Consider the following 15,457-nt stretch of genomic DNA (forward strand, 5'->3'; position numbering starts at 1 on the left):
TGGGCCCTTCCGTACCGCAGTAAGCAATGTTAACCACTATACCGGGAGGCTTTTTATAACATAAATGCATGTATAATTCTTCAATAAATATGTTTGAGTGTAGGTTTTAACAGAGCACGAAATGTTTTAATATTTAGACAAATTTAAAGATAAAATATAATTTTAATAGTTTTTCATATTATTATGTTAATAATACTTCATTTTAAATGCTAACCATAAGCAATGTCCCTTTAATATCGTCACTGCATAAAGGCGCTCGCTAGACATTTGCACGACGGCGCCGATTAGGCTTGGCGCGGGCCTGGAAACAACTAAATACATTCATTGTACCTTTCATTAAGATTTGACATGCATTATCAGCGCAGTATGTGGTCAGTGTGTTTGGTTTCCCTACAGCCCAAATAAGTCCTTTTTCTACCATCCCGAAAGACACTCTGTTCTTAAATTAGCATCATCACAATAGAAAATCACAGTTGTTTCTGGTTTTGAGTCTGGTTCCTTTATATTCACGATTTTAGCGCAAGATGCTTAGTTTGAAACTGTTTAAAACTATGATGTACAAAATGTAATTTTAAAAATTAAATTATTGATTGTTAAAAAGTATGATTGCTTCAAATTATTATTATATTTCAGAAATAAAACTACTGCTTGTTACGTCTCCAGCTGCATTTAAGAGGCCGTGGTTTGGCCATGTCTGATCTAGTTTTTTTCACATAGTCTGATTAGAGAATTTCCTCATAACTTAATTTTATTTTAGCAGTACATGTAATAAACAGTTTTTATAAGCCAATCGTATTGTTAAAAGAATCTCCATTTTTATATTCTTAATTATCTTATATAATTAAGCAACAAAATATCGTCTAGAAATGGATTTTTACACTTTCTTTTCTTCCCTACGACGCTTATTTATCAAAGTAAATATTGGCACGTGCATATGGGTTCAGAATAGATTGAATGCACACAGAACCAAAAATAGCTTGATAAAATTTGTTCTACCAAAAGAAACACATCGAAGTTCTGGAACTTTCCACAGAAATACTTGTACGGCTTTTCTCACTATCACAAAGAACAGTCAGTAATTATATAAAGTATTTCGCCCACCTTCTTAGCATGCCTTCAATGTATAATGGTCAGCACACTCGGCGCTTATTCAAGAGTTCCGAGGTTCGATTCCAAGAAAGGGCACTGCTCAATTTTCAAGTCTTTTGCTTCGAAATAACCTAACGTCTCTACTGTTACACTTCAAACTGCTAAGAACGTTAAACACAGCGAAATGCAAAGCACATCTAAACAGCCGAATCTCCTACGGAGATTTCTTAATACTCCAAACTCACGTTGAACTGAACAACTGAGAAATTGTATATATATCAATATCGGTAATGTTATGCCGCGATATTGCGAATTTCGCAATGTGTCCGTTTCGTTAAAAATCTTATCCTAAAGGCTTTTCACCTAAAAATGCATCAAGTGAGATTCCCAGAACAGAAAAACAAACATTTTCTCCTGCTCTCCACGGTCTTATGTATTTTCCTCCTGCCCGCCCAGAGATTTTCAATACCTTCCATTTCTCGAAATTAATGTTGCCGTCACACATAAGGCCGAATGCAGTTACAGTTATAAAGTCATTTAGGCCAATTACAGTTACACAATTTGCCAAGGGTGGCGACTTTTGGGTATATTTCGCCAAATTTGTTGACAAAAATTGCCAAAACCATCGCCAGCTCAGAGAGATAGCAATTTACCTCAATGTTAAAAACACTTGCTTCTGTAATCTTAGTTTTAAGGCAAAGCTTCGCATTTCTTGAAGCTGTTCATTTTACATTATACAAAATTCGCAACAATATTGTTGCTTTTTTTTATTCTTCTGACACCAGTTGTTACGTTATTTTCTTCCTTCACGTTGGTACGGGGTTCATAGATTTGGAGTAAGTAACAACGACACTTGATGTAGTATCGAAACACACTTTATTTAGACAATATTGTCAGCAAAGCTCCAAAACATGTTTTACAATCGTCGATGAACTACTATAAACACTCTGACACGATCAGCGACACAGCCTCAGGTTATCAGGCTATCACGGTGGAGACAGCTTCCTGCAAAGCACCCGACTCTGCTTGGTCGTTCTCGGAACTCCACGTACTCTCGAGACTCTCCACGCTACAACTCACGATGCACTCGACGACACACAGAGCACAGCTCCTGACTGTCGTTTCCGGAGCTCAGCACGCTCTCTCGACGATGCACTAACCGCGATACTCTACGACACTCTTTCGGTGCACTCGACGACTCACTCGGCACTCGCTGGCCGGCTGTCAACGCGATCGCCTCCTCAGGGATTGACTCGCTGGACGAGACACACTCACTCGATGAGAGACGCACACTAACTGACTGCGGTCCAGCAGGGTTTATATAGCTTTTGGCTTGTGTTCGAGAACATTCTGGGCTAAACCGGTAAGAATTCGTTCCAGAAGGTTCTCCAGCCATCCATGGTATATCGACAGTTTTGTCGACAAATATCGCCAAATGGTTGATTTCTCGCCAAATGTGGCAACCCCGCCTCCCCTTGCCATTTTATGGCAACCCTAAAACTGCTTTGCGGGGAAGCCATCTTACCGCGCCTTGACATTTTGTAACAATATTAAAATTCATTTTCATAAAGTTCGTAGAAGAGTTTTTGAATATTTCGCAGTCTTTCAGTTTCATGTTTCTCTAGGAAATCACATTTTTTCCAGCAATGAGAAATCAAAAACTTTTGTTTTCCATTAATTAGAACATTTTGAGAAGGACTTTGGTACGAACTGTGAATGATTACAAAATATTGTTTGTTTTCTTCCTTCTGGAGAGATCATGAAATTTATAAATAACCTGCAATAAAAAATGTGTGAAGTATCCAAAAATATTCCCTTTAACATTCGCCAAAAATTATTTCAGTTTTTTTTTGTAAATGATGCATCTTTTCACCGTAAGAGGGCGCTGTTACGCTGAAGGAGAATATTTTAAGTGTTTAAGTTATATAATAGTTGTAGCACCATTGCGCTGTTGCTGTGTTAATGTTTGTGTCTTGTTGGTGTTTTTTATTAAAATATAAAAGGAAAATGTAGTCTCTTAAATTTTTTCGCACCAAAATAATATCTATTTGTCAATAAACCAAAAATGTCGTCTTTCGTGTTCGAATCGCAATCGCCTTTCCGAAACCGAAACAGTAAATAAGAGTAGCAACAATAAGAAGAAAAAGCTGTAAACTCGTTATTACCGAAGCACAAATAAATTGTCTGGGACCAAACTGTATAAAGTATGTCATTAAGGAAATCAATTATTTTCAACTACACTAATGTTGTAAGGGTTTATAAAAAATATTAATTAAATATATTTCTAAAACAAATAAAAAGCTGAAAGTTTTTAATGAGTGAGTACATTATTTTTAACCTGCCTAACCAGTTACAGTGATAAGAATGAAAGATAAAGTCCTTATTGATGCGTCGAATGGTGATAGTTCTCAATGCTGGCAGTTTATCACCCCAGGTTAAAATTCTCAGCATATGATTAGACGAAAGTTTTACGATACGTAATAGTATTGTCAGTAGTAGAAGTTTTTGTCTAATGCGTGTAACTATGGTTTCCTTAAAGGGATTAAGTTTTAATTTAATAATTAAATCCAATATACAATTTTTAATACATATACTTCTGCTATTGAAAATTGCATAACAATAATTCTACTATTTAAAAAAAAATATTTCCATTTTTATTTTCGCACTCATTTTGTAACACGTATAAAGAAAGAGATATAAGAAATTTATTAGTTAAATATCGAATTGTTTTAAAATTATATTAAATTTGATTGTGAATAATATCATATCATAATTCAATAATATTATCTATCGTTCATTCAGTTATTTAATGCATATTATTCATAATAATATTTCCTTTCTCTTGAATCTTTGGGAAAGGCAGAGTAAAATTCTTTTCTCGAAAAATGAAATGAGACATCTTAACCACTAGGCAAAAAGGATTTTCAAATAGTTTTAATTCTTAAAAACAGTAAATATGAACATCTAAGATTTTTTATTAAAATCTAGAACCCTTTCTATATAATTTAAATATTCTTACTTTGTCTGAAACATGCTTTGATTTCTTCTATTTCCTGAAAAATAAATAAAGATCTTATGAAAGTACAAGGGGTAACCGCATAAATATTTTCATTACTAAATGCGCAGTCAGTAGGATTCACAGTTAAAGAGAGTTATGTGAATGAAATGTTAACTACATTTGCTTAAAGTTATTTAAACAGAAGTTAAAAATTTTCTCATTTAAATTTTACTAAGAATGCACAAAATGTTTTTAATAAATGTTCGAAAGAATCCTTGCAGTTTATAACGAAAAACAAAATAATCACCTTAGTGTAAAAGGATTAGTTCTAAAGGTAGGAATTTGTTATTTTTGTATCAGTCAATGGCATAATTGTTATCACAGAATAAAGGACAAGAGTATACTTTCACTGTTTTACTCTAAGATAGACCTTTTCCGAAATGCAACTAAAATTTGCGCATTGAATTGAAAAGGACACTCCGCACATTTTCATGATTGTACGTATTCTGAATCATTTTTAACACTGGACTTTTTTCCGATCACGGTTTATATTTCATTTCTTATTTATTCTAATGTATGTATATAACGTTTTAAAAGTTTATGTATATGTCTGATCAACATACAAGCTGAAACACAGATATATTAACAACCGTGGCTTACTGAATAGATTTTGTTTCTTAAGATGCACGTTCATAACTTGAGCCTCGGAGCGCAAAAGGTGCAAACTTGCGACCATATTTTTTCTACCACATTTGTGAATTTATACATCATTACGAGATACACTTGAAGAAAGAAACGTAAGCGACAACTTTTTCGCAGGACATTTTGCCGTTTATCTAAGTTCGCAAGACAGCAGAGATGCGACATGTCTAAGATGAAAACTTTTCTCAGAAAGAAGCGATTTCAGTATATATTAATCCTTATTGGTTAATGATAAGTTTGCAAGGATCCTAAGTATTATTAACGTTTATTTTATTTTGAAACTGTACTATCACTTCTTATTTTCTACTTCCGGCCAGAATGGTTATGTAGAGAAATTATCTGATAGCGTTATAAAAACTAGGTGAATGATTTTCTGATTATGGAAATTTAAATTTTATTTTGATTCTGAATTATTTATTTTAAGGCTTTAATTTTGGGGAAAAACAGATGCTTCTGGAAATATTATTTAGTTTAAATGAATATTATTTATTTTCCTCTATTTGCAAATCTTGTACAAACTTTTATTCATTGTGAAAGAAGCAGGGAAAGGGAGGCAATTTTTGCCAAGTCATGATTTCGCGCGCTTTGTCCTTTAGAATGTTCGAGAAAGAATTTTCATTGTTAGTTGACCTTAAGAGAGGAAAGTACGTGACAGAAAGGTCAAAGGTTGCTACTTGTCTTTCAATGTAAGTCATTCAGGTTTTTGGCGATTGAGGGTCCGGTTGTTGGCTAAGTGAAGAAGGGCGCGCATGCGCGATCACCCTTATTTCCGCATTCTGGAGTTGAAAACGAAGATTTTGCCATAATTAAGGGGGCGATAAGTGAAGCCAGAGTGGGAGCCCGCGTTGGTGAAGGAGACGAAGGAAATTCGAGTTGGATTCACTTTTTTGGCTGACTCTCGGACTGACTCGCTGATTTTCGGGCTTGCTGGACTTACGGGCTTGCTGGACAAAATGTAATTACGAAGAGAGATGTTTTCCGGCGGGGAGCGGCAAATTATGCTCCCCGGCCGCGTTTTGGTTAAGAGGCGAGACTCTGTTACTTTTTGACTCTCTCACTGCTTAGACGTTGCTCTTGAAAACCGGCTTGAAGGAGATAGATGTAAGTGACTACGAGAGGTGTTTCCCGGCGGGGAGCGGCAAATATGCTCCCCGGCCGCGTTTTGGTTAAGAGGCGAGACTCTCGCACTCACTCTTTGACTCGCGCACTTACTGGTTGGCTGGACTTGTGGATGTTACTCTTGAAAACAGGTTGAAAAAGCGAGAGAGAAGATGTAATTACGAAGAAAAAGGTTTTCCCGGCGGGGAGCGGCAAATATGCTCCCCGGCCGCGTTTTGGTTAAGAGGACTCTCTTACTGACTCACTGCTTGGACTCGCTGACTTTCGGGCTTGCTGGACTTGTGGACGTTGCTCTTGAAAACTGGCTTGAAGGAAATTCGAGTTGGATTCTCTCTCTTACTGACTGGCGGGTGGAACTTACTTGGGACGTTACTCGTGAAGCTTGCTCTTGGGATGAGTAAGAACAGGCGAGCCGTAATTGCCTAGAAACAACGTTTCTGACCTGAGGCTGAAAACCCTCTTCCTTGCGGCGTGCTGGTAAAGAGGCGAAATTTGAACGAGTTACCTGCGTGTTGACATAGGACTTTCAGGACCAAGCGGATAGCCGTCCTGGGCAGCAGTGCTCCTGTTTCTGTTCTCCAGTGGGAATTGGCGCGACATTTTTAGAACCAGTGTCAAGATGAGCCCGGCCGACATCAACGCTTGATAAGATACGAGTCCTCCACTTCAAGATGTCCCCTGAAGATAAGTTTTATTTTTTTTTTTGGTTTGTTTGAACTTTAGGCAAGTTTTTCAAAAACGTCCTTAGCAGTAAAAACAACGTCGAATCTAAAATTGAACTCTCAGGCCTTAAATTGTTTCCCTTTCCTTTCTTTTAAATTACCAGACAAACCTTAAGTTTTTTTTTATGAATTTAAATGAAAAGACTCTCAGATGAGGTTAAGATTTTTCATATTGTGATGTAATTGAATAAACTGATATTTAATCAGGAAAACTATTACAGTATGTTTTCTTTATATATTTAATATGAACTTTTCCTTTATATCTTGTATATGTTTATGTTTTCGATCCTCTCACGGCGCGGTCCCGGGATGCATTTTTTTCACAACGCAAAAATGCTGTACACGTTTCACTATACGATCACTAAAATTTTGTTAGTTGGCAAATTCTTAAGAGTTTAGTTTTCCTCCCTAAGAGGAAGTAGAAACCTTTTCACGGCAAGTGGTTTCATATTTAACATTTAACATATAGGAGTTTCAGATATAACATGGTACCTTGAAGTAAAACTATTTAACCTTGGTGGCGAAACTTCTATATAACATTGGTGCCGTGACAGAAACTTAACATAACACTGGTGCCGTGACCTCTGCTTAGTGAAGGATCGAATCAGTAACTGATTTTTTTTTAATTTATTTATTTAGTAATTTACTGTTTTAAGAAGGTGTTAAATTTTATGTGCTAGGATTAATTAGAGTTTTTGATTTGTGTTTGCTTATTTGTTAATACGAGAGTGATAAAGCTTGAAAATGTGTGTGAATTTCAGGAATTTTGGACTTTAACGTTAGGCAAACAGAATTGAACTTTAAAATTAGGAAAAATATATTTTTTTAATGTAGCAGAATAGGTACTGTACATTCTTACTGTTGAAAATCCTTGAGTGTTTTCTAGATGTGTATTTTTGATTTTCGACGTACTAATTTATGATACAAGATGGAAAATGAATTATTTCACGATAATCCTATGCTATTTGTATATCCTTGTAACAAGTTTCGAGTGCTTGTCGGTAAAAACTGGACTCATTTTTTGAGCACTTCTAAGAGAAAGAGATTAAAGACTAATTATTTTACTGAATGAGACAAGCCATAGCTATGCGTAGCTAGAAATTTTTTTTTTTTTTTGTGTGTGTGTTTTTGCTAATTATTTAACCTAGAATCTTGTGAAATGTGTAATTGTGAGGGGTAACGTTAGAGAAATTTTGATTTTTTGACTTAATTGAATAATATTTTGTGAAATGTATGTAATGTTTTCATGATTGTCTAGTTTACCAAGTATCTTATTATTTTTTTGATTACACTGTTTTGATATGATTCCAGTATATTGTGTAATGTGTTAGAAAATTTAATTTAGTATTGAGCAATGAATTTTATAAGTTCTTAAGGCATAATGATACAAATGAATGAGTTAGAAAAATTGAAGATTTTTTTTTTCAATTGCAAAATTCTGTTTTAAAGTGAACATGGGTTAGATTTGGATTTTTGCCTGAGATCAGCAATAGTGATGTTTGCATATTTAATTTTTTTTTGGATTGAATTCTTCAGCTTGAGTGAGGTTCTAATTAGTTTAATGAGTCAGAGTAATTGAGATTAGTTATCTTCTGAGTTTTAAGTTTGTGAAGAGTTGTCATGTGAGAATTGTTTAAACAGTAGAAATTTAGTCTTGTGAATTGTAGAAAGTGAAGTTTAATGAGAAGTTTGTGACAACGGGAATTTGTTTTGTGAAAATGTTTGAAATAAGTTTGAGAAGATTAGTTACTTTTGCTCTGTACTCATGTGTGGGAATTTTCTGTTGATTACAAGTAGTTTGTCTTGAATTTGCTAGTGAATCGTAATAGATTTGATTTGAGTTATTGAATTTTCTTTCTTGGTTGGACTTGTTGCTGAATTTGGGGTTAATTCTTGTTTTGGCTTAAGTTTTGTATTTGAATTGGTAGTATCAAGATAGTTGTATCAGGTTTTTGTTTTGTTTTTGGTGGTTACTGCCAAGGTCCGTAAAATGTAAGTTCTCTGATGTTTAGTTTCTGTGGAAGAATTGAGATTTCTGTGGTCATAGGAAAATGGTAGAATTTGAGTTATGGATTTGATTGTGTGATTTTTAGGGAGTTACGAGTTATGAGTATTTTTTTTTTTTAGTTTAGCACTTTTGAGAACTTTGCATTTGTTGCTTGCAGTTAGGTCTTGCGTGAAGTTGTAATGTCCTGAAAGCTCGTTTTCTTGTAAATACTTGCACTTCATGGTGGCACTTGACCTCTTACACCGGGGGCAAACAGGAACTTGTTATCTGAGAAGACTATTGTTGTATCTTTTTCATTGTGTTGGTTCAGAATTGTAACGTTTCAGTCAGCGCACTTTCCTTTTCCGAGATAAGAGATCTTATGTTCTCTTTCAACGTGTCTGGAGGTTTGCTTGATACGTAAAGTTTGAGTCTGTCATTCATAATACAGCGCTTTTCTCAGCTTACATGGACGCGGTAAAGAGTTACTTTGTTTCTTTTGTTTGGGTGGAGGTGTTGCTGAAGGCTGCTACTTAGGTTACTATACAACGTTTTGGAAGTCTGATGCAGAATAGATCTCAGTTTTGCCTAAAATTGGGGGGGTTTGTTTTGAACACTTTTTTGATTTTTGATATTTTATTTAGTGTTCTAGTAACGTGCTTCAGTCCAGCTTTGATTGATTTCTTTGACTAGTTGAAATTCTTTTTTTGTGGACCTAATGGATTTTTAGAATTACTGAATTTTTTTTTGGTGTTGTCTTACTAAGGGGACTTAAGTTTGGTGTTGTTACTCACTTGAAGTTTGAATTTTTAGCGACACTTCACTCTTGCTGGTTGATTTTTTTTTTGGATTGATTTGAATTACAGTGAAATATTTTTGACTTGATATGGTTTAACATAAGGACTATTCGTGTATTTGTTTAGGTATTGCAGTTTAAATTTTTTTAAGTATCACTGATCTCATTGCTCATTTGAATTATGTACGAAATTTTTACAGTTTAATTGTATTTTCATTTTATGTTTATATGTGTATCTTGGTAGTATTTGTAAATTATTGGCCAAACGTTATTTTTGTGTATGCATTGGGTTGTATTAGTATTATTTTTGTGTGTTTTGGATAAAATTCTAATTGGTATTTGCACAGCGTATTCGTTATGTTCATTCTCGGATTTGATTTTGGTTGAATTGAATTTTTGGACAATCACGTTTTCTTTCTTTCTGATTTTTTGTGTGGGGTATTTTCGGCTGGTTCCGAGGTTCCTTGTGTTGTAACGTTCTTTTCTTTTCTAATGCTTGGCCCTGATCAGGCCGCTTCTGTTCTTAGACGTGATTGTTTGGGATTCAATCTTGGAAGTTATTCAATTTCGTAGTACTTAGGGGTCTTTACTCCTTATTTGAATACGTTCATGTGACATATTTTATCTGGAATTGTTTGAATTATTAGTGTGTTTATTTTCTCAGGAATTTGAATTATTAGTGTGTTTATTTTCTCAGTTTTCATTTTTAAGTGCTATTTTTTATGCATCTGCGGCGCGTTAATTATCTTATTTTTATTTATTTTATTTTTTTGGTGTGAACAATTGGATTAGATTATTTCTTTCTTCGGGTGTGAGTATCCGAACACATTCAGTGGCTTATCTATCGTAAGGGAAAAATTCAAAGATAAAGTCTTCTTCAACTTTGAAAGATTGATTGTTCTTCCTTGGTCGAAGGTGAGACGTAGGAGGGTGAAATCTGGTTTCTTTTAAGGTCAAGTTTCTCTACTAAAGCTATTGTGGTGCTGAGTTCACATTCCGGGGTTGGTTGCTTTCATTTTCTCGCGTTGAAGGCTGCAGGGGGGAGTTGCTAACACAATGATTTCTAACTACAGGGTTTCCCCTCGCTTGCATTGACAACTCCGTACTCATTTAATGTACTCCATGATTGTGCTCAGTAGAAATTGTCACAATAGTAGAATGTGCTCGACCTCAGGTGAAATTGTTTACATTAATGGACTGAAAAGAGAATGAATAGATAAATAAACGTTCAGAAATGTGGCCACACAGAGACTGCAACACTAGTGTGATGTAATGAACTGAAGAAAAAAAAAAGGAGAAATTCTTTTTGTCATAAAATTATTGATTGATCTTAGACATATTTTGTTTGTAATTAACGCCTTATTTTATATTTTTATTTTTGTATGTGTTCTGAATATTTCTAGGTAATTAATTAAGTGATTTAATTGATGTTTTTGATTAATTGTTTTTGATGATCTTCCTTGAGTATTTTAATTAGTAATTGCTTTGATTAATATTGTTGTTTTACTTGCACATTTTGGGACTTGAAATTTAATGTGTCAGTAACGTCACTGTACCAAGGAGTCGTGTGAAATATGGTTACATTATGTTATCCTTTAGCCTTATTGCACAATATGAGTCATGGTATTTCAAGAAGTGTCTGTCTGCTAAATTTTGGTAAACCAAAACTTAATTCCTGAGGGGAAAGGAATGTTATGTAGAGAAATTATCTGATAGCGTTATAAAAACTAGGTGAATGATTTTCTGATTATGGAAATTTAAATTTTATTTTGATTCTGAATTATTTATTTTAAGGCTTTAATTTTGGGGAAAAACAGATGCTTCTGGAAATATTATTTAGTTTAAATGAATATTATTTATTTTCCTCTATTTGCAAATCTTGTACAAACTTTTATTCATTGTGAAAGAAGCAGGGAAAGGGAGGCAATTTTTGCCAAGTCATGATTTCGCGCGCTTTGTCCTTTAGAATGTTCGAGAAAGAATTTTCATTGTTAGTTGACCTTAAGAGAGGAAAGTACGTGACAGAAAGGTCAAAGGTTGCTACTTGTCTTTCAATGTAAGTCATTCAGGTTTTTGGCGATTGAGGGTCCGGTTGTTGGCTAAGTGAAGAAGGGCGCGCATGCGCGATCACCCTTATTTCCGCATTCTGGAGTTGAAAACGAAGATTTTGCCATAATTAAGGGGGCGATAAGTGAAGCCAGAGTGGGAGCCCGCGTTGGTGAAGGAGACGAAGGAAATTCGAGTTGGATTCACTTTTTTGGCTGACTCTCGGACTGACTCGCTGATTTTCGGGCTTGCTGGACTTACGGGCTTGCTGGACAAAATGTAATTACGAAGAGAGATGTTTTCCGGCGGGGAGCGGCAAATTATGCTCCCCGGCCGCGTTTTGGTTAAGAGGCGAGACTCTGTTACTTTTTGACTCTCTCACTGCTTAGACGTTGCTCTTGAAAACCGGCTTGAAGGAGATAGATGTAAGTGACTACGAGAGGTGTTTCCCGGCGGGGAGCGGCAAATATGCTCCCCGGCCGCGTTTTGGTTAAGAGGCGAGACTCTCGCACTCACTCTTTGACTCGCGCACTTACTGGTTGGCTGGACTTGTGGATGTTACTCTTGAAAACAGGTTGAAAAAGCGAGAGAGAAGATGTAATTACGAAGAAAAAGGTTTTCCCGGCGGGGAGCGGCAAATATGCTCCCCGGCCGCGTTTTGGTTAAGAGGACTCTCTTACTGACTCACTGCTTGGACTCGCTGACTTTCGGGCTTGCTGGACTTGTGGACGTTGCTCTTGAAAACTGGCTTGAAGGAAATTCGAGTTGGATTCTCTCTCTTACTGACTGGCGGGTGGAACTTACTTGGGACGTTACTCGTGAAGCTTGCTCTTGGGATGAGTAAGAACAGGCGAGCCGTAATTGCCTAGAAACAACGTTTCTGACCTGAGGCTGAAAACCCTCTTCCTTGCGGCGTGCTGGTAAAGAGGCGAAATTTGAACGAGTTACCTGCGTGTTGACATAGGACTTTCAGGACCAAGCGGATAGCCGTCCTGGGCAGCAGTGCTCCTGTTTCTGTTCTCCAGTGGGAATTGGCGCGACATTTTTAGAACCAGTGTCAAGATGAGCCCGGCCGACATCAACGCTTGATAAGATACGAGTCCTCCACTTCAAGATGTCCCCTGAAGATAAGTTTTATTTTTTTTTTGGTTTGTTTGAACTTTAGGCAAGTTTTTCAAAAACGTCCTTAGCAGTAAAAACAACGTCGAATCTAAAATTGAACTCTCAGGCCTTAAATTGTTTCCCTTTCCTTTCTTTTAAATTACCAGACAAACCTTAAGTTTTTTTTTATGAATTTAAATGAAAAGACTCTCAGATGAGGTTAAGATTTTTCATATTGTGATGTAATTGAATAAACTGATATTTAATCAGGAAAACTATTACAGTATGTTTTCTTTATATATTTAATATGAACTTTTCCTTTATATCTTGTATATGTTTATGTTTTCGATCCTCTCACGGCGCGGTCCCGGGATGCATTTTTTTCACAACGCAAAAATGCTGTACACGTTTCACTATACGATCACTAAAATTTTGTTAGTTGGCAAATTCTTAAGAGTTTAGTTTTCCTCCCTAAGAGGAAGTAGAAACCTTTTCACGGCAAGTGGTTTCATATTTAACATTTAACATATAGGAGTTTCAGATATAACATGGTACCTTGAAGTAAAACTATTTAACCTTGGTGGCGAAACTTCTATATAACATTGGTGCCGTGACAGAAACTTAACATAACACTGGTGCCGTGACCTCTGCTTAGTGAAGGATCGAATCAGTAACTGATTTTTTTTTAATTTATTTATTTAGTAATTTACTGTTTTAAGAAGGTGTTAAATTTTATGTGCTAGGATTAATTAGAGTTTTTGATTTGTGTTTGCTTATTTGTTAATACGAGAGTGATAAAGCTTGAAAATGTGTGTGAATTTCAGGAATTTTGGACTTTAACGTTAGGCAAACAGAATTGAACTTTAAAATTAGGAAAAATATATTTTTTTAATGTAGCAGAATAGGTACTGTACATTCTTACTGTTGAAAATCCTTGAGTGTTTTCTAGATGTGTATTTTTGATTTTCGACGTACTAATTTATGATACAAGATGGAAAATGAATTATTTCACGATAATCCTATGCTATTTGTATATCCTTGTAACAAGTTTCGAGTGCTTGTCGGTAAAAACTGGACTCATTTTTTGAGCACTTCTAAGAGAAAGAGATTAAAGACTAATTATTTTACTGAATGAGACAAGCCATAGCTATGCGTAGCTAGAATTTTTTTTTTTTTTTTTGTGTGTGTGTTTTTGCTAATTATTTAACCTAGAATCTTGTGAAATGTGTAATTGTGAGGGGTAACGTTAGAGAAATTTTGATTTTTTGACTTAATTGAATAATATTTTGTGAAATGTATGTAATGTTTTCATGATTGTCTGGTTTACCAAGTATCTTATTATTTTTTGATTACACTGTTTTGATATGATTCCAGTATATTGTGTAATGTGTTAGAAAATTTAATTTAGTATTGAGCAATGAATTTTATAAGTTCTTAAGGCATAATGATACAAATGAATGAGTTAGAAAAATTGAAGATTTTTTTTTTCAATTGCAAAATTCTGTTTTAAAGTGAACATGGGTTAGATTTGGATTTTTGCCTGAGATCAGCAATAGTGATGTTTGCATATTTAATTTTTTTTTGGATTGAATTCTTCAGCTTGAGTGAGGTTCTAATTAGTTTAATGAGTCAGAGTAATTGAGATTAGTTATCTTCTGAGTTTTAAGTTTGTGAAGAGTTGTCATGTGAGAATTGTTTAAACAGTAGAAATTTAGTCTTGTGAATTGTAGAAAGTGAAGTTTAATGAGAAGTTTGTGACAACGGGAATTTGTTTTGTGAAAATGTTTGAAATAAGTTTGAGAAGATTAGTTACTTTTGCTCTGTACTCATGTGTGGGAATTTTCTGTTGATTACAAGTAGTTTGTCTTGAATTTGCTAGTGAATCGTAATAGATTTGATTTGAGTTATTGAATTTTCTTTCTTGGTTGGACTTGTTGCTGAATTTGGGGTTAATTCTTGTTTTGGCTTAAGTTTTGTATTTGAATTGGTAGTATCAAGATAGTTGTATCAGGTTTTTGTTTTGTTTTTGGTGGTTACTGCCAAGGTCCGTAAAATGTAAGTTCTCTGATGTTTAGTTTCTGTGGAAGAATTGAGATTTCTGTGGTCATAGGAAAATGGTAGAATTTGAGTTATGGATTTGATTGTGTGATTTTTAGGGAGTTACGAGTTATGAGTATTTTTTTTTTTTAGTTTAGCACTTTTGAGAACTTTGCATTTGTTGCTTGCAGTTAGGTCTTGCGTGAAGTTGTAATGTCCTGAAAGCTCGTTTTCTTGTAAATACTTGCACTTCATGGTGGCACTTGACCTCTTACACCGGGGGCAAACAGGAACTTGTTATCTGAGAAGACTATTGTTGTATCTTTTTCATTGTGTTGGTTCAGAATTGTAACGTTTCAGTCAGCGCACTTTCCTTTTCCGAGATAAGAGATCTTATGTTCTCTTTCAACGTGTCTGGAGGTTTGCTTGATACGTAAAGTTTGAGTCTGTCATTCATAATACAGCGCTTTTCTCAGCTTACATGGACGCGGTAAAGAGTTACTTTGTTTCTTTTGTTTGGGTGGAGGTGTTGCTGAAGGCTGCTACTTAGGTTACTATACAACGTTTTGGAAGTCTGATGCAGAATAGATCTCAGTTTTGCCTAAAATTGGGGGGGTTTGTTTTGAACACTTTTTTGATTTTTGATATTTTATTTAGTGTTCTAGTAACGTGCTTCAGTCCAGCTTTGATTGATTTCTTTGACTAGTTGAAATTCTTTTTTTGTGGACCTAATGGATTTTTAGAATTACTGAATTTTTTTTTGGTGTTGTCTTACTAAGGGGACTTAAGTTTGGTGTTGTTACTCACTTGAAGTTTGAATTTTTAGCGACACTTCACTCTTGCTGGTTGATTTTTTTTTG

The 15,457-nt window shown here is 35.1% G+C and overlaps 1 protein-coding gene across 4 annotated transcripts in view; it reads right to left on the bottom strand.

Moving 5' to 3' along the window:
* The window catches only part of LOC118201808 (annexin A7-like), a 156,402-nt gene that overhangs the window by 22,096 nt on the left and 118,849 nt on the right, over positions 1 to 15,457 (bottom strand). For all 4 annotated transcript variants that reach the window (XM_085825620.1, XM_085825612.1, XM_085825628.1 and 1 more), the window contains one exon: positions 4,109 to 4,142. In XM_085825620.1, the coding sequence (XP_085681746.1) occupies positions 4,109 to 4,142 (34 nt within the window). The remainder of the gene's footprint in view (positions 1 to 4,108; positions 4,143 to 15,457) is intronic.

This window comes from Stegodyphus dumicola, chromosome 1 (genome assembly GCF_044657685.1).
Source record: "Stegodyphus dumicola isolate Sdum_Otavi_A_Nest chromosome 1, ASM4465768v1".
NCBI classification, from domain to species: domain Eukaryota; kingdom Metazoa; phylum Arthropoda; class Arachnida; order Araneae; family Eresidae; genus Stegodyphus; species Stegodyphus dumicola.